This window comes from Ammodytes marinus (assembly GCF_949987685.1).
Source record: "Ammodytes marinus genome assembly, chromosome: 4".
NCBI classification, from domain to species: Eukaryota; Metazoa; Chordata; class Actinopteri; order Uranoscopiformes; family Ammodytidae; genus Ammodytes; species Ammodytes marinus.
The window spans coordinates 6,270,165-6,294,863 of NC_137233.1; the positions used below are offsets into that span (position 1 = coordinate 6,270,165).

Here is a 24,699-nt window from a genome sequence, read left to right on the forward strand (position 1 = left end):
CTTGAGCAAGACACTTAACCCTGAATTGCTCCAGGGGCGCTGTAATGGCTGAATGTAATGACCCCCTCCCAAGTGTAATAACTTGAGGGGGTATGCGAAGAAAAAATTTCAATATACCTTGTGTACATTGACAAATAAATAAACTTAAGCTGTGGTTAAACTTACATTATGTGGTGGAAATTTGCTTATTACTCTTGAATGATTAAACTATGAACGATTAAGACTCTGAAAGACTGTTGTGCAGACAATGAAATCCACCAACTTGTGATTTATCCTTGACCTTGAACGTAAACCAGCTCAGACTGGTTTTATATCTTATTCCTCAGCAGAAAACCCTTTGAAAAAACTCTCAAAGAAAAATGCTGTTTCAACCATCTTGTTTCAGATTTCCAATTCAAAGTATAACCTTTTATGATAAAAAACATACAATACTTTATGGGGATAACTATTACACCTATGTATAATACTCTTAATGTACAATTTCCTAAGAAGTTTTCAATACAAAATTAAAGTAAACCTTTGCAGTGCCCGTTTATTCGTTGGCATGTCAACATGAACAGAGTGACTAACACATTCTCGACCCCACAGTCAGTCTGGTTTTACGGTTTATTTGCTGCATCTGCTGAAACGTTTGCAGACGGCGGTTAATTCCTGCTGATTTTCAAAGAACTGAACCACAGAGGGTTAACCAAAACAGGAATTACCGTTGGATGTGAATTTTGCATTTTCACTTCAAATTCAGTGGCATTTCCCTTTAACAAGACAACATGTTACGTAAACAACACTGATGGAGGATGGAGGATGGGTGGGGGTGTGTGTGTGTGTGTGTGTGTGTGTGTGTGTGTGTGTGTGTGGTCCAACACTGACTGGCTTCCCATTTGTCAATAATAATGTACAAAAAACATAACATACAATACAAAATAAAAATAATACTTGATGATAAAACTTAATGTGACATTAAAAGTTCATGTTGGAAATATCACCAGGACCTTCAAGTTTAGTATTAAATCTACTTCAGGATGGAAAACATCCGTCCGTCCCAAAGCAACAAATTATATTAATAACAATACACAGTTCATTAATACTGCTTCATTAATTACAATGTGCAAAAATGAAAACGTTCAGAGAGCATATTGTGCCGAGCAGCAGTATGTGTGTGTGAGAGTGTGTGTGTGTGTGTGTTGTATTAAAAACAACAGTCCAATATTTTGGGATGTGCTCCTGTCACCACACCCACAGTCACACTGCGTTCGGTAAAAATGCAAACATATAAAAAGGTATTTTTGGTTATAAGAACAACTTTACATAAATAACAGAATAATGGGAAGATAGATTTTTTTCACTCTCTTTTGATGGAGCCAGGCATCCAGGCTAACAGTTTCCCCTTGTTTCCAGTCTTTGTGCTAAGCTAGGCTAACACATCCTTGACCTCTCTCTGTACTGGACACAGAGATAAGACTCAAATATACTTCATGATCCGACAGTTGTGAAAACAGACAACATGAGGGTTTCCCATAAAATAACGTAGGGTTCCTTTAAGTTTATGTCGATTAAAACCTTGTAGAAATGCTGTGAACCACCTACAGCTCCAATTTTTTTGCAACACCAGTCTGTCTGTCTGTCTGTCTGCAAATCAATTCGTCCAGCAAATCAGTGAATCTGCTCCGAGTGAGAAACCTAAAGCTCTGCCAGAAACTCCCAGTATTCCAGCTTGCCCAGTGTCCATTAAGTCCTTCTTACATTTAGTTATGTAGTAACTAAATGTGTAGTATAGTGCCACATCCCTTTCTAAACGTTAAGAAGTTAGAGTATAGGTCCCGTTATGCTTCAAACCAAAGTGCTTGTCGGAAAAAAATATGTAATCTTTCCGAGAACATAATTTGGAAGGTTGGATCTGACAATTTGTATTGCTTTCAAAATTCAACGATCAACCCCCTTTACACAGTGATTGAGATAGTAAGCAGGATTTCAACCTTCAGCTCAAACTACTACCTTTCAATTGTCATGCCAACTATCAAGTGCAACATATTGCTTTGTGGAGAGACCTTATGAAAGTGGCACCAAAGACATGCAAAAGTTGGTGGTGCTGTGGAGATATTGGTGAAGCAGCCAGGACTAAGGTTATGACGTGGTGCCCCAATTTACGCTGTGCACATAAAGAATGGTTGAGAAACACTGACTCCCAACTACCGTTAATATCTACAAGATCATTTGGGGAGAATCTAATTTAAGAATGGGTAAAAAGCAAAAAGAATTCATCAATTAAATTGGAAGGTCATCATCCATCAAAACGTTTACCCTGCCTCGAGTCAGATTTGTTTTCATTTTTCTTTCATGCTTTTTCATTATTTTTTCATTCGTCATACAAATACCTGCGTCACTTTTCCTATGAACGATCCAGTACAACACGTAGAATGCTTCTAAGGAGAGACTGAAGTTGCACCTCACTGCGATCACTCAAATCGACTAGTACATGATTTGGCTTTAGACGCAATCATACAACACCTTGAACACACCTTGATTTGAAGCATATTAGAGGCTTTCGAAACCGCCAAATCAAGCTCTGAATCTTAATCATAACCATAAGACTAATTAAGTGACTGCCACCCGTATCTGTCCATCGTTCCTAGTCACCAAATTCACCCGGTGAGTTCCACAGGTAGCTCGCGGCTACACAGCGCCTCCCACTGACGAGCGAGCAGTGAGATCAGCCTCTCTCTGCTCTCTGCTCCCGGGACAAACACACACCACTGCACCTCTCCCCCTGCGCCCCCGTTGTTACCCCCTCCTCCTCCCCCCCTGGCCTGCCCCCCTCCTCCCTCCCCCTCCTCTCCTCCCTGTCCCGTAGAGAAGTGGTCCATGGTCAGGTGACAGAGCAGGTCGGGCCCCGGCAGGTCGTCAAACACCAGCGTCAGGGCCTGAGGGTACGTCTGGTAGCCTAGCAACACACGGTCAAGGTCCCGGATCCTACGCGCCTCACGCAGCTGGTAGCGCTCTCTGTGGGGCGACATGGGGAGGAGGACAGAAATTAGATTTTTTTTTCTTTAATTCATGTTATTTAAAGGAATAGTTCAAAGTTTGAAATTTCTAGCTTTTTGCCTAAATCTCCAGCTCAAGAAAAGGCGAGAGAAACCGTTCCTGTAACTGTGCGTTCTTTAATGATTTAGAAATGGGCAAAGGTCGCTCATCCAGGTTATCTTAACTCAAACACAGGTAGTTAAGGGGAGCAGGTAGAAAGATAAACAAGCACACAGGAGCGTTTTAGTGATGTTGTAAAGTTTCTCTTCTGACCTGCCCTCCCCTTGACTACCATTGTTTGAGCTAAGCTAACCTGGACGAGCAGCCATTGCCCATTTATATCTCAAAAATGCATGCACAGATACAGAAACGGTTTCTGACGCCTTTTCTTGAACCTGAGTGATGCAAATAGCAAAAACAATTGGTCTATTCTTTAAGACAGATGTATATAATCAATCTGTTCTTTAATGAAAAAAAAAAATGCTAGTCAATTTTACTAACTTTTTCAGAAAAAACTTCCAACTAGCTGCATCCCAACATGTATTACGTGATACTGGTGAAGTTAAAACAATCACACTGGTGCAGTGCAGCACTAGATTTAAAAAACAATAGTAATTCAAGGAACTATTGCTTATAACGTTAGACGTGTTATGGGATTTTTATGAACATGTATTAAACAATTATGTGTACATTCAAAACATTTCAAGCACAGTAAAAAAAAGTTATTCATATGTCATAAACTTTCTAGGAATGTCATGTCTGTTGGAACCCTTAGATTAGTATTTCCTCCCTTTAGTGACTAATTTAATGTTCTGCTTTTCCAGTGAATATGTATTTGAGGTTTCTGTTCCCTGTGCCATTGCAGCATCTCTAACTGTCTACATTCACACACAGTATTTGTCCTGCCAGTCTGTGTCTCCTTTACTTCCTCATTTCCCCACAGCAGACGAGCAAAAATACACAAGGGAAAAGGCTCTTTCACTTGTAGACAAATTACAACTCTGCTGTTTCAATGTTTATATCACTAAAAGCGTTGCACCCAGTCCCGGAGAAATAATTCTGTTATTAAAGCCTCTGAAAACCTGGTCGGAAAATAGTAAAAAATCAATAAAGTTGGGTGGTTCAATAAGCTTTATCAAAAAATCTGCCAGCCTCATCTAAACCAAATTTCTGTAAAGTTTATCAAACTTAAATGACAATATCTTGATAATCTTGATTGATAAATATCCCTCACTCTTTTCAGATGCTAACTATCACGCAACTAACTCCCCAAATGACATAGTATTGAATTCTATGGAGAAAGGTATAGAGGGTTTCATGTTTCAACACTGCATGGTTAATGATAATACGGAATACTGATAATCTGCTCACTGATGTTATACTCTTTACAAGGTGCAGTTTCTCCTGTTTTAAACTTTAGAGGCATATGTTTGAGTAAAATTAACATTTTGATTTTATAACATAAACTACTGACAACATTTCTACCAAATTCACAATAAAAATATTGTCATTTAGAGCATGTTCAATAAGTAATGTAGAGATAAAGATTTAAGAAAAATCCAGACTGGTCTCTTAATTTTTTCCGGGGCTGTATAAGGATTTAAATAGCTGTGGTAAAGGAGTGCTATGTACTGTTCACCTGGTGGGAGGTTCTTTGGCGAAGTCGGGCAGAGGATAGCTGACATAGTCCTCATCCAATAGGAAGACGTCTGTGCTGGTGAGGATGAGAGTCCTGGGCTGGAGCACAGGAGACGGGCCCGGGGCGGACACACAGGCAGAGTGGACCGACAGAGAGGAGCCCTGGCTGGGCACACTGCTAGGGATCTGCACCTGGGAGGGGGAAGATAAGAGAGCTCTTTCAATGGTGGTTTGATTGATTGATTGATTGTCTTTCGAACATGTAAGCAATAAAAACAAAGTTAAAATAGTAGTAAATGAATAATTAAAGAAAAAAAAGAAAAAAGGAAAACACAGACACACTTTCCACATGATTGATTTTAATTTTTAATTTTTTTCAAGGTGTGAATCAAATATACGCAATGAGATCAGTGAGAATGAACAAAAAATTGTAGTAAAATTGCAGCCAGGAAACTTTACGAATCTTCTTAGGCTGAGGGGCACTGCATAGCCGGGCATAGTAGTCGTGATCCAATTCAAATTCTTCCAATATTAATTATAGCCGCATAACATGAATAATTCAGAGTTTCTGCATAATCAGAATTGTTAAAAAAAAAATCAGTTTGTGTTTCCAGGGGGAAATATTGAGTGGATTTTCCTGAAGTCTTCATAAACTCATACTGAAGTTGCCAGGTTTAGTACCATGTCTGTAAAGATCCAGAGACCAAATCCTATACTCATCGGTTGAATCTGGCAACCCGCGCTGTAGCCGGAGACAATGCACAGAAGCACTGGGTGGATGGATACACTGCTGCACTTCAAAATTCAAGAATTTAATGTATGATGCGTTTTTTTTAACACCATCAATGCAAAACACGTTGCCCTTCGTGGACAATAAAGATCATCCAATCAAATATCTAATAGCAGAAATAGGCATATAATAATTAGGAAGTAGTTTTTAACCTGGAAGACTAATAGGTAGAGCAGGACGTTGAAGGAGCGTGAGGAAGAGGACGCAGCGTTGGCCGGAGTCTTCCTCTCGGCCACGATGAAGGTCAGGTCTCCCATCTCCTCCTCACTGGGGTAGATGAACTTCACTCTGCTGCTGTGCACCAGCTCGTAGTTCTGCATCTTACCTGCAGGGGGCGACACAATCACATCTGTCACTTTGGTCACTAGGTCAGGAATAAAAAAACAAGTCTTTTTCACTGTAATAAGTCAGAACACTTTCACACTTTCACTTCAATTTTAACTGTTCACCAATTTAATGATTTTTATTTATTTTTTATAATAGTATTCAAAATGTTTATCTTACAAAAATCCAAGAGTCGTTCAATAAAGGGATATATTTATTGCTTCTTAAATCTATCACACTGTTTAAAGTTCCTATGATGGATTTTTTTAATAGTGGGTGCAGGCCATATACATGTGTAGACTGCAGAGTTAATGTTAGTGCATTAGTGAGTCTAGATGACTTCCAGCTGATCAGGTTGGTCAGATCAGGGGTTATAAAATGCCTCGTGAGCTACAGTATCCCTGCATTGAGACATTGAGAAATGTTTAGGCTTAGGAGACATCTAAAAACACACTTTATTTTAGGAAATGTAAATTGAATAAAACATATTTCTACGTCTGCAATCCAATTTAAACTAATTTGTGGTATTGACCAAGTGAACTCCTCCTCCTTTGACACTTTGACAGTGTGAGTCCCAGTATGGTTACCTGTGTGTGTGCTGGTGAACTGAGAGTAGAAGTCCTGGTCCGACGGCTCTGGAGCAGGAAGCTGCTGCTGCAGACTGAGAGCAGACATCAGCTCCTGGAGGAAGACGCCCGTCCCATAGCTGTCTCTACTGAGGCAGCACACTATGTGATCGGCTGAACGACCTGTGGAGGGAGGGAGGGAAGGTGGGAGGGAGGGAGGGAGGGAGAGAGAGAGAGAGGGTGAGACAGAGAGAGAGACAGAGAGAGAGAGAGAGGGAAAGGGAGAGAGAAAGAGACAGAGAGAGAAAGTGTGACATTAAGCAGCAGTTAGGTATACATTTGTTTTAAAGGTGGAATAAGCAATTCTGTCAAAATCACTTTTGTCAAAATCACTAAATATCTTCTCACGATTCCATACCAGTGTGTGTGTGTGTGTGTGTTCTAAAAAAAATCCAGTGTTAATACACAGCCTAGGCTCTGTAAACTGGTATGTAAACAAAGGGGGCTACCGTAGCTAGCAACATGCGCATTTACAGAGCCTAGCCTTTTAACAACAAGCATTCTCTCTCCAGAATCGCTGACTCCACCTTGAACTCTTTAAACGCTGGAGACAAGGTTTGTGATGGTCCACTGACCTAGGACTCTGAAGTATTGGTCGAACAGTCCCACGTTGACGGACTGAAGCTCAGACAGTCTGATGGACAGACAGCAGCACAGACACACGTCCGGGTCTCCAGAGTCCATGGTGTCCAGCACTGATAGAGAGACAGACAGATAGAGAGACAGACAGAGATTTAACAAAGGTGAGTCCTCCTGTCCCATTTAAAAGTATCCTCAGGAAAACACCGAACACACAATAAAATGTTATTTGAAAGTGTTAGTTCCACTGTTTAGTTATTCACAACCTTTATTCAACCTTGATTCAAACAGCTGCTTTTCTTTTTTTAGGATTAATACGTGTGTGTTTTAATTTTTCTATCACAATCACAATGTTGCCTACTGCACGGAGCTTGAGATACATATTTTGAACTGTTTTTTGTGTAAACACTCTGAAAAGAATTGTTTGAAATGACTGCGATCATAAACTGTCAAAGTTTTTCCTACCTGAGTGATGACCGAGGTTGGAGGCGGAGTCTTCCAACAGGAAGTAGATGGTGTCAGAGGAGAGCAGCAGACAGCAGGTCAGCTCAGACTCTGGAGACTTGTAGAGAACCACAGACAGCCACAACACCTGTCTCACCTCCTCCGCATCAGACTGGTACAAAGAAATGGCACAAAATAGAAAGAAAAATATATTAAAAAGTTGAATTTAATTTTTTAAAAAGGAGGGACAAGAAATGCAGATGTCTTTCTGATAATGAACACAGCCTTAAGACAGAAAAAAAACTGTTGGGCTTCCTCACAGATCAAAATTAATCTCACATTAGAAATCAAGCAAGCTAAAGAATGTAAACAATCTTTAAAGTGACTTTTCTATGTGTTTAGTGATTGATATTTTTAGATTTCACCATGGGCTCTGGGAAACTGCTAAAACACCTACAATAGCTATACATCTGTGGAAGTAGGTCATGAGTTGGTCTTCTCCGAGCCCAGCCAGGAGCTTCAGTCCTGGGGAGAGACTGTGGGTCAGGTGGGGGGACGGCTGGTTCTCCTCCAACTGGAGGTGGGAAGAGTCACAGCTGAGGAGGAGAGAGGAGAAGATAAAAAAATATATAAAAAACAGTAGTTAGTCATTTCTCATTATCTCTACAGAGTGGCTGTTCCTCTCTAGAATTATATAAAAGTAAAATAAAATTAAGTGTTTTTTTCAATAATGCACAAGAAAATAATGAGAAAACAAATCTGATCATGTGCTTACATTTAACCAAACTCCAAACAGGAGAATAGTAGATTTAGTTTCTAATGTATAGGAAAATTATTTTCTTGTTAGATGAGTCCATGTTATTCTACTCAGCTTTGCAATGGAAGCTGAAGTGTACAGTTGTGAGCCGTTTCAACATATGTGAAGTGTATTAGCACAATATTAAACTGGACCCCACTTTTGGTATTAATCAGTAAATTAGTGCGAGTGAGTGTGATATTAGCATGACGCTATAAATAAAGGCAGGAGAAGAAGAAACAGAACCATATTGGCTAAACAGACTTCAAACGTCTACCTGCTTGTGCTGTGGGATTTCCTGGTACAACAGCATTGGTCTCTGGATTTGCAGCAGCCTGAGAACACAACAACAACAACAAAGTGTCAAACAAACCTGGAGAATAACAGGGTCCCCACACGTTTACCAATTCAATTTTAAAATTTTTCCATGACAATTTACCCAATTTCTATAGCCTTGTTTTAAGTAGGTTAAAGTAGGTCGGCCTGTTTTTCAATTATATGGCTCAATAACGCTGCATCTCTCTTGAGGCATGTGCTATATTTGTGGCTCGAAAGTGAACATTTTAGTAGATTCTAAACTTTTTTCTCAAGAAACAAGAAAGGATCAAACTAAATGAAACCATCAGCTGAAATAAGGCACAGTAAAATCCCCTCTTTGCTTTAAGTGTATGAACAGGTCTCCACCTTGTGTGTGTTGCCCTTGGTGAGTACAGGGCAGGGGCAAAGCCACCATCTTCAGCCCCTCCAGAGAGGCTCTCCTCTGGCTCAACTCCCCCAGGAACGAGCTCTTGTTCTGGGCCAGAGGGAAGAGCAGCAGCAGCCTCTGACCGCCCACAAGCAGCTCCACAGTGTGACTCCTCCTGGACATAATACGATGTTTAATATAGATAGATATATAATAGACAATGACAAAATGTAAGAGTGAGGAAACTTAATAATAACATTTTACTGGTCTTTAACACAAAGACATGGAACTCATTGTACAACTGGAATCATTATTATAGACTTAGTGTGTTTAATTTAGTCAGTAAATCTTTTTAATTAAAAAAAAACCTCTGTGATTAAATAATGTAAATGTTAATGATACACCAATAAATCCAAAGTAAAGTCAGTATTGAATTTAAAACTTTAAATGTTATGAATATGATAGAAAAAAATTCATTTAGATTCAGTTTTAAGTCTCGATGATTGGGTTAGATTGAATAAATACCAATATTGCATCAAAGGTACGGTGTGTAATAACGCGTATTCTGGTATCATATAGTGGTGAGATTCTAAATAGCAAAACTTACTTGCTAACTCCTTTTCCCCACGCAACCACTATATTTAAAAAGTTGTAGGGCTATTATGGCACCCTAAGTAAATATTAAACGCTCATTCCAACGTAATGAAAAAATAACATGTACACACAGGACCTTTAAAGAATTTATCAGCATTTATTCTAGGAACTTACATTTTTCCTCATGCCAAAAGTAAAAAAGTTTTAAAAGTTTGTTTCTTTCAGGGTAAAAAACAAACAGTATCCAACCTCTAAGTAATAATAACATACTTAGAAATTTAAAATCAAACTTCTAATCACCTAATATACAAACTCTACTTACTTAGCTAGCCATAAACAGACCAAACAGATATACTGTACACATACTTGATGCTGTTTTAAGTCCTGTAAAGTTTCCTGCAGACACACAAGTACTTTCAAATCATAAAAACTCAAAAAAATATGTAACTTAAAGATGGAGTCAGCGATTGAAGAAAATTCTAGTTGTCAAAATCACTTTTAGTCAAAATCGTGTATCGAGAGGAGATATTCATGATTTTGACAAACTAGCATTCCCCAAAATCGCTGACTTCACCTTCAATCCTAGAGAATATGTAACCGTGATTAACTGTTCTACAAAAAAATACACCAGAAAAAAATGGGGTGACGCATCTTCTGTACCTGTGGTGGTGCTTTGGGTCGGGGCAGGGTGTGTGGCAGGTTCTCTCCCCCACATGAGGAGCTCTCTCCCTGGGGTGAAGTACCACGGAGCCGAGGGGTACGCGGACCAGCCTGCACCATCCAGAGGAAGGGTGGAGGTCTGCGCTCCTTCTCTCTCTGTCTGCCAGCTCCCTCAGGTCCATCTTCAGCACCCAGAGGTGTCGGTGGGTGAGGAAGAGGAGAGAGGGAAGACTGGGCTCCTCTGCTTTGGATAAGACGTCTGAGAGGAGTGAGTGTGTGTCCAGGGCAGAGGAGGAAGAGGGGCTGAGGAGGAAGTGTGCGGGATAGCCTCCCTGCGCCCCCTGACTCTCCTCCAGCTCCCAGGAGTTGATGAGCGAGCGGGGCAGGAGCTGAGGGGTGCTGGGGGGCGAAGGGGCGGTCTGAGGTCCTGCTGCCTGGAAATAATGACAAGAGAAAAAGGGTTTTAGATTTTAGGAAGATGCTGAGAAAATGAATGAAAGACTTCAACCTGCGTCCTCTGGTGTGTATCCATCTCACAATTTTCATGTGAGTTTCATGTATTTCTACATAATACAGCAGAAATTAACGCTCAGTTGGACCCAAGTCATGTCTGCAAATTAAATTTCACTTTTGGGGCAAAAAAGAACTAGTACAAAGTTGTAATATTTTGAACAGTATCTGATTTCCACAGATAAGTAGAAGGTAACGCCCGGGCCACACATCCTGCATCTGCAGCGCATTTGCTTTTTTTTTGCGCTTTCCCTCAGACTCTTTATTGTTTTAAATTTAGGAACTGTAAAGGTCTCCTATGCTGCTCTCTGACCTCTATGAGCTCCACCAGCTCAGCCCTGGTCTGTCTGAGTTCCTCGGCCTCAGAGAAGAGGAACCAGCGTGTGGGACCGTCCCGCAGGCCGAAGGAGAGGCAGGAGTCAGGCAGCTCGGCCCGGGACGAGAGCAGCAGCTGGGGGAACGGCAGCAGCACGTCTGTCTGCAGGCTGGACAGCACCGCATCCACAGGACAGGACTGGTCTGGGGACAGGACAACAAATAGCTCTTAATATTACATTTTACTATCATGTATAAAAATAAAAAAAACAATTAAAAAGAGCATCAAGTTTTCACATTTTATTTATAATGGCTCCACTCCCAACTTTTTATTTGTTTTCTGAATTTCATGCGAGCGTCTTTGAGAATTTCATTTTCTGTATTTTGTGAATATTTTTTCTTGATTTTTAAAGTCGTACATAATGTCTTTGAATGTCTAAGAGAAGCACAATATAAATCGTATCATATGTTATTATCATTATATTAAGTTTAACTGCGGCTGACTGTGTGTTTACCTGTGTCCTGATTGGTCCATGTGAAATCCTCTGATAGGTAGAACAGGCCCAGCAGTTGGTCCGTCAGCACCAGACAAGCTTTCTTCTGCTCCACTTCCTCCTTCACCTGAACACAGTAGCACCAGAGAACCCTGCGGACCTTCACCTCCTCTTCCCCCACTCCCTCATCCCCATCTCCCTCACACAGCCCCTCCTCTTCCTCCAGGGGGCCTGGGGGTTCCTCTGTAGACGGGACAGCCAGCGATGTGGATGAAGTGCAAACCATCTCCTCAACAGAGTCGTCCAGACCCATCTCAAAGTATCCGTCCCTCGAGCCTGGACTGGAATAGGAAACATAAAACAGTGGATGAATATTTTGTCTCTTTTTTTTTTTTTTTATTCTATTTTACTATTGGTAATACCGGTGAAAAAATCTCGATCTGGACCTTCAACAATTTAAAAAAAATTCAACTGAGTCTGATTTAGATGAGATTATTATTAGGTATGAGATTTGTATAGATTTGGAAACCATCAATAATGTTAAGGAATCCCAGAACATTTGGGAATCCAAGAGGAAACTTATATGCCAGATAATAGCGTACATTTTAGGGAAGCATAAAATCCTTGAGGATATCACAAATTAATAGAAAATGAATGGATTCAAGGACATCAGTGGGAATTTGAAGGGGTAATCAGACAATTGGATATTCCAAAAATGCAATGGGTTTCAATTCTGCAATTCTGAGATTTAGGGGATCTCAGAAATCAGTCCAAATTTAAGGAGATATAAAAAATTTAAATTAAAATGGAAATCCCAAACACTGCGACCCTGTATAAATCTAAGAAAGCAGTAAGTAAAGGCTCTTGCTGGTTAAATTACCTTCCGACCTCGATGGCCTCCACAAGGGACTGAACCTCTCTGGATTCAGATATCTTCTCCTCCTCCTCTCTCTCCTCCTCCGTCTCTTCCCCCTCTTCCTTGTTATTAATCTGCTGCTCCTTCAGTTTGGAGCCGAGCCGCTGGGAGATCTGGGTAATGAAGTCTTTGTTGAAGGAGGAGAAGGAGAGCAGGTGAGCGGGAAGCAGAGGGCACCAGGACGCACTGCAGGAAAGGCAACTGGTTTCATCTGGTCTGGACGAGCAGCAGACACAACTAGAGACAGAGAGAGAGAGAGAGACAGACAGACATATTTTTACTTCTGAAGTAATGAACACGACCAATAGTTCATTTATATTACAGTAGTAGCACTGTCGTTTAAATACTGACCAGACAGTGATTGTAGTGGTTGTAGTAGTAGTGGTAGTGAAACTTGTAGGAGCTCCATGGCGTGTTTGTTCAGACAGACTGACAGCAGGTTGATGTACCTGCAAACAAACCAAAATGTCAATGCAAATGTTTGTTGATCAGTACATTACTTCAATGGTACTGTCTAATGTAAACATACATTTGTTTAATCTGTTGTCACATAAATCCTCCTTAGCAGATTTCTGTACAGTCCCTCCTCCCATAATAATCAAACTGCCTCTGTCTATCTAGCTGATGTCTTACCTTAGTGGTAGGTTGAGCAGACTCGTGGTGTGTATGTGTATTTAAGTTTGGTGGGGGTGCAGTGTCCAGGGGAGGGGGGGCAGAGGGGGGAACTGTTGATTCTTCTCTGATCGTCACTTCTGAAACAGGAAAAGATCAATGACACTGGTGGTAATTACAACACGCTCTTCAATTTTGGACTGATGTGACATACTGAAGTGTCATTTAATTGCCAAAACTTGACGTCATTGTTAATTTTGCACTATGTACAATATGAACAATTTGCCGCATTAACAAATATTAGCGCCACAGAGGGTGTTGGTAAGCATTAGTAGAGTGTTATAACAACCTCCAGACAAACGTTAGTGAACATTGCTGATCATAATCTAATCAGTCATAAGGCCATCACTCATCAGAGGAGTCAGTGTGTTAAATCTAACTGATCAGAAATATACTCGTCAGTGCTTTCTGGTGGATAAATGAGTTATAGCTATGTTTTATGGACGTATTACTGAGGCTGGTGCCACCTATATGATGATAAATGTAACTGATAGAGAGATGGAAGAAGTCATTATTGACATTATTGAGTGAAAAACGCCACCCGCCCTGACCCAGAGCAATATTGTGTGCTAATACAGACAGTGATAACCCTGTTGTTGCACAGTACCCTATTTTCTGCAGTCACTTATTGCACTTTGTGCTTTTATAATCTGGTGATAAGTTTTAAACTTGTATGTTACTACACTGTGGAATTAAAGGCGGAGTCAGCGATTCTGGAGAATGCTTGTCCTCAAAATAAAGTTTTCAAAATCAGTGAATACTTCATGACGATCCGCTACCTGTCTGTAATGACTGTGTGCATGCTGAAAAAAATCCAGTGATAATACACAGCCTAGGCTCTGTAAACTGGAATGTTGCTAGCTATGGCGGGCCCCTTTGTTTACATGTCACTTTGTTTACATACCCGTTCACAGAGCCTAGGCTGTGTATGAACACTGAATTTTTTCAGCGCACACACAGTACAGACAGGTAGCTGATCGTGAGGAGATATTCCCTGATTTTGACAAAAAGTGATTTTGACAACAAGCGTTCTCCAGAATCACTGGCTCCACCTCTAACACCCATCATGTTTACTCTGTAGACCTCTTCTCAAAACAGAAAGTTAACCGCTTTCTCATAAGTCTGCCTAAGTATTTAGCCTTTTACAGGACATGTAAAAACCAAATCCCATCCCCTCCCTTGGCCCTGTACAGCCTGATACATACATGATTACCTTGGCTGGGACAGGCAGCTGGGCGGGCCGGACAGGAAGAGGAAGTGAAAGCAGAGGAGGGAGAGGGAGAGGAGGAGAGGAGAGCAGACGCCCTGGTCTCCTCACTGATCTGACGAGAGGACAGAGAGGAGAGGAGCCTTCAGAGACTAGCAGTCAGTCACATTAACAGACTATGTCAGATTAATTATGGTAATATGACGATGGTGAAGCAAAGTCAACTTTGATTTAGTACCGGGAAACACAGGCTGTTCAGGTCTGCCTGCCATAAATCGTTTTGTCAAAGTTGGCGGGGTATTTCTTTATGTGTGTCTGTTGTCTTGCATCACTTTGTGGTTCCTTGTATTGTCTCACATAAAATAAAATCTTATAAAAAATAAATAAATAAATAAAAAAGTTGGCAGGGATTTGTACCCGTGCAAAGGCATTAATAATAACTAGATACAAATATATTTGTTTTAGCTGATGGTCTCGTTACAGGTCATTTATGATTTATGATCAGCAGTAGTAAAAACGAGATTCTTCCAGAAGCATTTTAAAGTTCCTTGTAGGGGGCTTAAGTCTGCAAATGTGCAGAAAACTGAATAATCTGCACTCAATATGTTTTGCTTTTGTGAACCTTTGACAAAAAATGATGTCAACGGTTTTCTTCTGCATGGCGACTTGTAAAGGTTTGTGTTGTGGATATATTATTACACTTCACAGAATGACCAAGATCACTGTGAGAAGACACTTTTCTGCCTCAAAGAACATGCATTTTGATTCATATTATTTTCTAAGTATAATCAAAATATAAATGTACAATAAAGATTTTGCTTTATATGGATCAAGGCTAAACACACAGTAATGATCCTCTGTAAAGCCTTTGTTTGTTACAAAAGCGACACAATCCGTATGTAAATATGGCTTGGTCTATCTACAAGCACCACTGGTGTTTACTGCTGCATTTCATGAATAACAAACAAAAGCCGAACGAAAAATTATTTGGCCTCATTTGGTTCCGTCTCTAAGCAACCACCCACATCTCTGATTTGTTCAGTAATCATAAAACAGTGTTGTGCCGATTAACAGATGTTTTCCCTCCTGGAAAAACAACCGAGCCAACCTTAGCTGTGCAGACAGGAATAAGAATGGTGGACGACTGGACGTCACCTTACAGTACAAGTTCTTTAAACTTTAATAGTACTTTTGGTCTGAAGTTAGTAGTAAATTATATAATTTTTTGTGGACACCTTGACAATTACGTTAAGTTTTTTTCGGCTGGAGGATATCGTTTTATAAAAATATTTTTAGCTGTTCTCAAAGCAAAAGAGTCTAAAACAATTATAACTGAAGCTTTTTAAAAAAATAAAAAAATAAATAAGCTCCAAATAATATGTTCTAAGCCTCAACAGGAACAGGAAATACTGCAGACTCACAATGTTGCAGGCTGTGTTTAAAAACACAAGACATATCTATCTCATGAACTTCACTGATCATTCAAATCTTGTTTTTAAAAGAAATATATATAAGTAAGATTGCAACACCACTCATACAATCATGCCAGGCTTGTAAGAACTCTGCTGCTGATGTGCAAAATCTCTCTCATCTAAAAATACTTGTCTGGTTGTCCATTTCTGTAAATGTGTATTTCAACTAACACTTATGTAGTTAACAGAACACAGCTGTAGTGACAGATTAAGTCATTATGATCGGTTAGTTAATTTACTTGATCTCCGTTTGTCTATATAAAAGGTTAGAGAATTATAAAAACGACTACAGCAGGTTTCAGGGTTCATTTATTTGGAAATTATGATTATACAAAAAGATTTAACAAAAAAAATGTAACAAAGATGTAACGCTTGACAGTGGTTTTGAGTTGAACATTGTATCTACTTCACAAGAGTTCAAAATAAATGTGGAAGTCTCAGGAGTCAAATCAGTGCACAACATGATTCCTCTCCTCACTGATAATGTGTAAAATATAAAAATATAATATATAGTGCTGTCGTTGGGTAAAATTCTTCTATGTGATGTACATAAAAGAAAAACTTGGTTCTAACCTCCTCTGTCTCACAGTGCTTAAAAAAAAGCAACGTAAATGACTTACTAACACTTTGAATATAAATGAAAAATAATTACATATTTTAACTCTTTTATAAAAACAATTAAACAATCTTTAAAGTGCAAACGGTATGTCCGTACGACACGTATAAATACTGACAAATATTTCACCATATTATTAACTGTTCTCTGCGGCTGTGAGAGCGCCTCCGGCTGTACCATCCAGTGTGACAGAGCGTACCTTCTTGTCGTTGCTGTTGCTCATCCGGTCTTTGACTTCTTTGGCTTTCTGAATGGCTTTCAACACTTCCACCGTGTCCAGCTCCTTCTCTGTGGTCACCTGACTGTCCAGACAAACCTGGCAACGCAGAGACAGAGAGGGCAAAGATATTGATGGGCAAGATTTTTTTTTATTTTATTCTTTATTATACTTTATGGTAGGAGCAAAAATAGGTTAACTATATACTATGTTATTGTTCACATTAACAGCATCCAAAACGTTTTTTATATATATCATTTTAGCGAAAAATTAAAGAGGAAGTGAAATGAAATACACATGCACACATACATACATTTAAATGTTTTTAAATTTAGTTAGATGGACTAGAATTTAATAAGTACTCGTAGAAGCAAAAGCAGTTCTAAAGTAATACCAGTAGTGATAGCAGTTTGAGCAGCAGAAGCAGTGTGGTAGTGTTGGCTGTGTATATTTGCTATGGTAGTAGTCGTATAAGTAGTACAGAGGGCAAAGATATTGATGGACTAGAATTGAAGGAGTAGTCTAGTCATATATGTGGTATAAGCAGTTACTATTGAAATATCAGTGGTGATTTTAGAAGTGGCTGTAATAAAAGTATTAGCAGCCCAGAAACTAAAGCAGTGCAGTGGTGTTGGCTGGGTATCTTTGCTGTTATAGTAATGGTAGCGAGGGGTGGGACTGGGAGTGGTTGATACAACGAATATGCAATGTATTGCGAGATGTTATGAAAAAAATGGTTAAATTGAGCTTTTATGACGTATTAAAATACACTGAAATAAATATTGTGTATTGGGTATAGTCTACAAACATCGCACTATTATTTTTAGCCCATATTGCCCAGTCAACGGGGTAGATGCAGTAGTACAGTAGTGCTGTGGTTTTTGTCTTGTACCTCAGCTGCTCGGTCTCCAAACTGGGCCAGGACTTTGGTCCTGTAGTCGGGGATGATGCCCATGGGGTTGAAGGACAGGTTGAGTTTCTCCAGACAGGGAAGAGAGCCGATGTTCTTGATCTCCTCCAACTGGAAACATATAAAACACACACAAGTCAGAATCTGCATTTTCCAAAAGAGCAACAGTTTGAAGTTTCTCACCAATTTGACTGAGTAATTATTTTTGAAAACATTTTTTAAGTCTTTCTAACTTTCTTCAGATTTTGGGCATTTTATTCCCTTATCGGAGAGTCAGAAGTAGAGAAATGAGAGGATATGAGGAAAGGGAAATATTTTACAATGAATATGGATGATCAATCACATCTATAGTTTGAATCATTTAGGTTTTTACTTTTTTCAACTCCCTTCTCTTTTGCAATAAATGTATCATTTGCACTCTTAAAAAACAGTATAAAAAGAAAGATTTTCTGCATATATATCTTCATCATTTTGACCAATAGACCATCATGACGTCTGCAGTGTATTTACCTGAGCCAGTTGATTGTGGCTGAGGTCCAGATTAACCAGAGAGTAAAGCTTGGTGAGGCCGGTCAGCTGGGTCAGCTGGTTCCCGGCCAGACTCAGTGTCTTAATGTTCCCCAGTCGAGTGTGAGCGGCTTCCAGGACCCGCAGGCTGTTGTAGGACAGATCCACGTGCACCAGATTGTACAGGTGCTGCAACAAAAGGCACACGCACTTCAGTATTACTGTTAATAAGAGTAACTGTCTGCCTGTATTTCTATTTTCATAATTAATCATTTGTCCCGTATCAAGTAGATATGGAAAACATTTTACTTGTTCCAGTTTATCCAATGTGAGGATTTTTACATCATAGTAAAATGAATGGGTTTTGAATTTGTGACAAAACAGGACATTTAAAGACGTCCCCTTGGGTTTTGGAAAACTGTTGGTATGTTTAACTTTTTTCTGACATTTAGCGGCTAAATCAATTTACTTCATTTTTTTTTTAAATATTTACATTTTGTTTATCAACAGTGAAACTAATCTTGAGTTGCATCCCTAGACATGATACAGACACTGTGCTGCTGTCACGTACCTGGAGGTTTTCCACGGTGGACAGCTGGTTGTAGCTCAGATCCAGAAACTCAACCTTTGGAATCAGTTTCTACAACAGAGAAAAACTCGCAGTCAGCGCACAGAAACTGATGTTAACTTTCCTTCATTCACATATAAAGCTTTTTGTATATTAATATTTTGAACAAATTCTTCCAATATAAAATATTGGTGAACTTGGTGAAAAAATATGATGAACTTAGGATCATTATATAATCATTAATTCTTCACATTTTTTTTTCATGGCTTTTCAAGGCTTGAAAATGTCATGCAACATTTCCATGATTTTCACGATCAAATAAAGTTAAACATTACAGCGACATCCTTAAAATCAGAAGAATTTTTCCTCCCCTTCTTTAATTTTTTCTACAAAGGTGGTGGGTTGCAAAAGGTTTTATTTGTTGTAATTTGTTGTTGCACATGTGGACAATACATTACTGAAATACAAAACTGCCACTGCCTTTGAAACACTGTTAACATATTAATTTACACAGTGTTTAGGTTTGGTCTGTGTGTGTGTGTGTGTGTGTGTGTGTGTGTGTGTGTGTGTGTGTGCGCGTGTCTCACCACTGCGTCGTCGATGGTGCTGATGCAGTTGTGGCTCATGTCCAGCGTGGTGAGGTTGCTCCATGTTGGGACGACAGCTGTGACGGGACAGCCTGACTCCGCCCCCTCCGCCTCCCACTGGGAGAACTCACTCGCCTCCGGGACCAGGATGGACTGGAGCAGAATGACAATAATATATGGTTCAACTACAAGCACTTTGAATGGCCTTGTGTCTGTATTGTGCTATATAAATAAACTTGCCTTGCCTTGCCTATAAAAGGACTGTGATGGAAAATCAACTATTTTAAGGACAAGCTTAGGCCTTATGAAAATCAAATTAAATGAAGATAATAATAATTGGTAAGTCGTTTTGTTTTTCTCGTGAGTGTGTGTGTGTGTGTGTGTGTGTTTGTGTTATTCTTGTCATAGTTGTTGTTGATTCATGGTCATTTGTTATGTTATTATTGATTCAATTCATCATGTTTGTTATGTTATGTTGATTGCTTGGTGGTGAAGTCTTGTTAGTAGTGTTTCAATTCAATAAAAAAATAACAATACACGGTTCAGTTCACAACATACAAGACTACTGCTTGAACATGTATAACACAGAATGGTATTTAATCTAAACTTTACCATCATCGTCTCTGTGGATCGGTGGATAGTCAGAGTGGCCAGACTCGACCTCAGAGACGATAGACCTCGAATCTGCAGAGAGTTGCACTCGCTGATCTGAAGACAGAGGGAGATGTGAGGGACAGAAGTTAATATAAAAATAAAGCAGGATTTGATTGATTGATTGATTCCACTCAACAGTGTTATAAGAATATACTCACAGGAATATGACACCTTTACATAATTGCCTAATCACCAATATCTCAAAGATACATCATGACATTGTATTGCTGCTGATGCAGGAAATACAGTTTGCTTATATTCTTATAGAAGTTTCAATAACAGATAATAGATGTGTGCATAAGTGGCGTAAACAACAAGACGAGGAGAGTCAGACGGAGCATTACCTCAATCTGCAGCAGGGACTTGAAGACAGACAGGTCGAAGGGGAGGCTGCTCTCCAGGATGTTACTGGCTCCTACTGGACCGCTGGTACCAGACACCTGAACAACACAGACACAAAACCAGTTAGAACATTCACCACCTATACGTACGAAAATTTCATTTTCATTTCATTTTCCTTTATTTATCCTCGATAGATCAATTGAGGGTTGACCCTCTTTTACAATGACGTCGAGAAAATAAAGTCAGGACAATCAAATATGCACAATTTCTTTTCATTTTAAATCATTCATCTGCTTGTCTCTAAAATGCAATTTACATATTTTCTTATGTCTAATCTTAATGTATGTTATCCCCCTGTAAAGCACTTTGAATGGCCTTGTGTATGAATCATGCTATATGAAAAAACTTGCCTTGCTTATGATGGGGATTTTAGTAACATAAAGAAGTGTGTGTGTTACCTTGAGGTATCTGAGTCTGCAGGTGAAGTCCAGGATGTGTCCCAGGTCGGTCTTCGCGTCTCCGTTAAAACACGTGGGTTTGGCCAGACGCAGCTGCTGGGACACGGAGTAAAGCTGCAAGGGGTGGAGAGAGAATACCTCGCCAGCCTGCAGCAACTGCTCACCTACAACACACACGGACACACACACACGCGCGCACACACACACACACACAGGTCAGATCCTGTTCACTTCACAAGTGTGTATCTGAACAACTGTAGGTGTAGATGTATCCCTTTGCATTAACAGCTGCAAAGAATAAAACAGACTAAAACCAGATATTTGACTAAATCTGAAAATTGTCTAGATTATTTATCTAGGTCAGACAGGAAACCAACCTTTATTGAACAACTCCTCGGCCAGTGCTGCTGTGATGCCGTTAATCTCCTGAAAGAGACAAAAAAAACTGTTAAAAACTGGAATCACTTAAATATAGCACAAAGTTTAATGTCAGTTTCATAATCGGGAATAAAGATGTATTTGACCTTGTTTCAGTGAGGTAAAGGTTAAGTCCCAGCTTTCAGTAAAAGAGACAAGGCGTTTATTTAGACACAAGTGTTGAGTCAGTATGTCAAATATGTTTTTGATAACCAAACACTATTGTTTCAATGCAATTTATAAAATGAAAAATCACAATTTACCAGATGACCACTGAAAGTTCCTCTTTTCTCTGACCAACACTAAAAAGTATTCAGTTTTAAATTATATAAAAACAAAACAGAAAATGTTCCATCGGTTGGCATTTTTGCTTCATAAAGTCCTCCAGCTATATAGCAGAACAACAACAAAGCACTGGGTGTTACCAGGAAATTATAATTGTACTCGTCTGTTGTGTCACCACTGTGGGAACGGTCCTTTCCTGTTTCAACATGACATTTCCCCCGTACACAAGAAAATATCAGGCCCATGAAAAATGTGTCTCCAAGTTTGTTTTGGAGGAACTTGCTGAGTCTGAACAGAGCCCTGATCTCAATATGCCTTAAGATAAACTGAACTATACATTTTTTTAAAGATTATTTTTGGGCCTTTTTTTAAGCTTTATTTGATTGAAAAGAGTTGAAATGAGGAGACAGAGAGAGAGGGGGGATGACATGCAGTAAAGGTCTACGGATCGGATTTGAACAAGTGACCGTAACAACACTCTATCCACTACGCCACCAGAACACCCCAAAGCTGAACTATAAATTTGACCCAGACCTTACAGCCAAACATCTGAAAATAAATGTGTACATCGGGATATATACCGGTTTATTGTATCTACTTATACAGTGATGGAAGTTTTTGACCACATTGCCCGACCCAAACTCACGTAGAGGTGAAAGTGCAGGAAGCCGGCGAGCGGAGTGGGCGTGGCCTGGGGGAACTGCAGCAGCAGCGTCTGCAGGTAAAGCTCCAGCTCCTTCTGCCGGCGCTCCACCAAACTCTTTGAGTTCTTCCCCAACATCTTCTTAGGAGGAAGCAGCCCGCGGTCCACCTTCTTCTCTGCCGTCAGCTGAAGGGAAACAAACAAGAGGAAATAATAACATTTATTTATTAGGCAAAAACAAAAACGTGAACTGTGTTTTGTGAGTGTTGTTTTTATATTAAAGATTCATTAATTAAAAGGAGGAGTCAGCGAATTTGTAGAACGCTTGTTGTCAAAATCAGTGAAAATCTCCTCACAATTTGCTAACTCTCTGTACTGTGTGCGCGCTGGAAAAATTAATTGTTAATACACAGCCATGGCTCTGTAAACTGGTATATGGATATGTAAACAAAGGGGCCCACCGTAGCTAGCAACATGCACATTTACAGAGTCTAGAATGTGTATTAATATTGAATTTTCTTAAGTCAGTCACGCTAAGCAGGTTAATCACTGACTGACAGTGACAAACAGCCACCGGTCTCTTACCTTTTCATGGAGATCGTGGAAGTCACTGTAGCGATGCTTCACAGTCCACCTGTGCTCGCCATCCGTCACCTCAATGATATAAACCTGAAACAGGACAATCAATGAATATTACAACATGCTGAGTCTTTGCAGGACATGTCCTTATTTGTTTCACCAAACTATGGAGACCATATAATATTATGATACAGATAAGCAGTATCAGTATTGATGTTGGTATCAATGAAAATTCTGAAACACCCATCCCTAGTCACATAATTTTTTTTTTTTTTTACATTGTTTATCTTTACACCTGTTCCCAAGTGTGTCCGTTCATTTACAAGTTACACTTGTGTAACAGGGTCAGTTATCTACTAGTTACATAATATGTTGTAATTACACAAAATATTAATACCTGTGTTTTTCATGAGAATCCCTATTTTAGTTTGTCAAAATAGCTCCTACGTCATTTTTCGGGGTCACCTTACGTGTTTAAAATACTTTTCCCGCCGTTACCTCTTCCCATTGTGACAGGTAAGCGGAATTGTTTTAGTAGTTGCCCCAATTTACATGTTAGCTTATTGTATGCGAACTCTTTTCTGTATGTAGTTTAACTATTTGGGGGCTGAAGCTAACGGGATATCTCATTTACGTTTTTGTTTGATTTTACCGTGTCAGGTAAGTTTTTTTAATTTTTATTGCACATTGTTATTCACGACTAAACAACGCATAGACATACAACACTAGCCACACCGGTTACATTTGCACAATTTTTTGTGTTTTTATAGACGGTTGGCTCTCTTCACTTGAGTTCTTCTTTATAATTACTGTCATTGCGTTGCATTGCAGGCGGGAGCCTGAGAACATTTTAATTGCTAACGACTGACTGCTCCTTTTGTTGTTGTGCATATTATAAACGATCTTTAATCTTGCATGTTGAGGAACCCGTCTGACAGCTCAGCTAACGCGACCGTTAGCCGCTAGCTTGTGAGATATGTCAGGTTAATTTAATGCAATAAAAAATAAAACATGACTAAAAAATAAGCATAATGACTCAACATCTTACGTTTCAATTGATAAGTCACCTTTTTATCAATGTAGCATAACTGTCACTGTCTGTGTCAAACATTAAGCTAAGTGAAGCTACGTGCTAAGCTAAGAGATGCTATCAAGCTAAATTAAAGCTTACTGTGTAGTTTTCCACCAGCTCGGACCCGACAACACACACTTTCCGCTCCGACACATCCTCTAGAAACGGGTCGGGCTCCATCCTGAGATCTATTTAGTAAAAATGACCCCGTTGTCCAGTAAAGAACTCCTAAATGAAACGACTTTTAGAGGATTTTTTCCACCGGTTCTTTTCCGTTAGCCGCCGCCGCCTCCCGACGCCATGTTTGTTGTGGTTGTGATGCCGAAGTGAAGCAGCCGAAGCAGCTGCGACCGCTTTGAAAAAAACTTTATTTACAACTATCAAATTTATTCAAAGGTACGTTCATGGTAAGTAGGCTACACAATACAGACTCAACAAAAAATGTAATGTACTGGACAGAAACATTTGAAGAATTATGCGACCTTTTTATTAATAACAGCTCAATGAAGATGATAGACATAGACATACAGAAAAAAATACATCCGGAGTGGGGTTGATTGAACCTTACAGACCATAACATATTTTTATGGCAAAAGAAACAGACTAACAAATTAACAAATCCATTCCAGTAAATGGGGAGACATGAGGAAAAAAATCATCTTACAAACTTTTTAAATGTTAATCCACTCATCTTATTACTCATCTAAATTTATATAAGACACTTGGTTTACCTTTTGACATCATATAGAAATTGTTACTTTCGGTTCAGAGCGTTATTGTCCTAGAGGAGTAAATTTTTTACCCGGGTAATAAACTTCACAGCTGCACATTTATGATTCGTAATGTCCTGCAACGGTCTGTATGTTTGAACTGAACAGAAACAGGGATAGTTGTGATACTAGTAATTGCAGGAAGCAGTTCCCCATCTTAGTTTATTGTGACAGCATGCTAACAATTTGTCAATTACACGATGTACAGCTGAGCCATTTGGTGATGAGTCAAAGTTCCAAATAGGTATTTTGACCAGTGGATGGCGCTTGTTGTAAACAATTGCACAATTCCTGCTGAAGGGCCGAATATCTGACCTGAATTTCATGCCAAGGA

At 39.5% G+C, this 24,699-nt stretch overlaps 1 protein-coding gene across 1 annotated transcript; it reads right to left on the reverse strand.

The window, feature by feature from the left end:
* Positions 1–658: 658 nt before the first annotated feature.
* Positions 659–23,887, reverse strand: nisch (nischarin). Its single transcript, XM_080026195.1, has 28 exons — positions 23,695–23,887; positions 22,530–22,613; positions 21,948–22,130; positions 20,977–21,025; positions 20,600–20,763; positions 20,144–20,239; positions 19,758–19,853; positions 19,146–19,298; positions 18,562–18,630; positions 17,994–18,179; positions 17,466–17,594; positions 16,556–16,672; positions 14,275–14,383; positions 13,023–13,141; positions 12,741–12,838; positions 12,354–12,626; positions 11,495–11,814; positions 10,978–11,183; positions 10,155–10,588; positions 8,900–9,075; positions 8,493–8,550; positions 7,877–8,015; positions 7,441–7,591; positions 6,972–7,091; positions 6,358–6,519; positions 5,599–5,771; positions 4,658–4,848; positions 659–2,997 (listed from the first exon to the last, which is right to left on the reverse strand). The coding sequence occupies exons 1-28, from the start codon at positions 23,773–23,775 to the stop codon at positions 2,640–2,642; spliced, it is 4,494 nt and encodes a 1,497-aa protein (XP_079882321.1). The 5' UTR covers positions 23,776–23,887; the 3' UTR covers positions 659–2,639.
* Between the last annotated feature and the right edge of the window lie 812 nt (positions 23,888–24,699).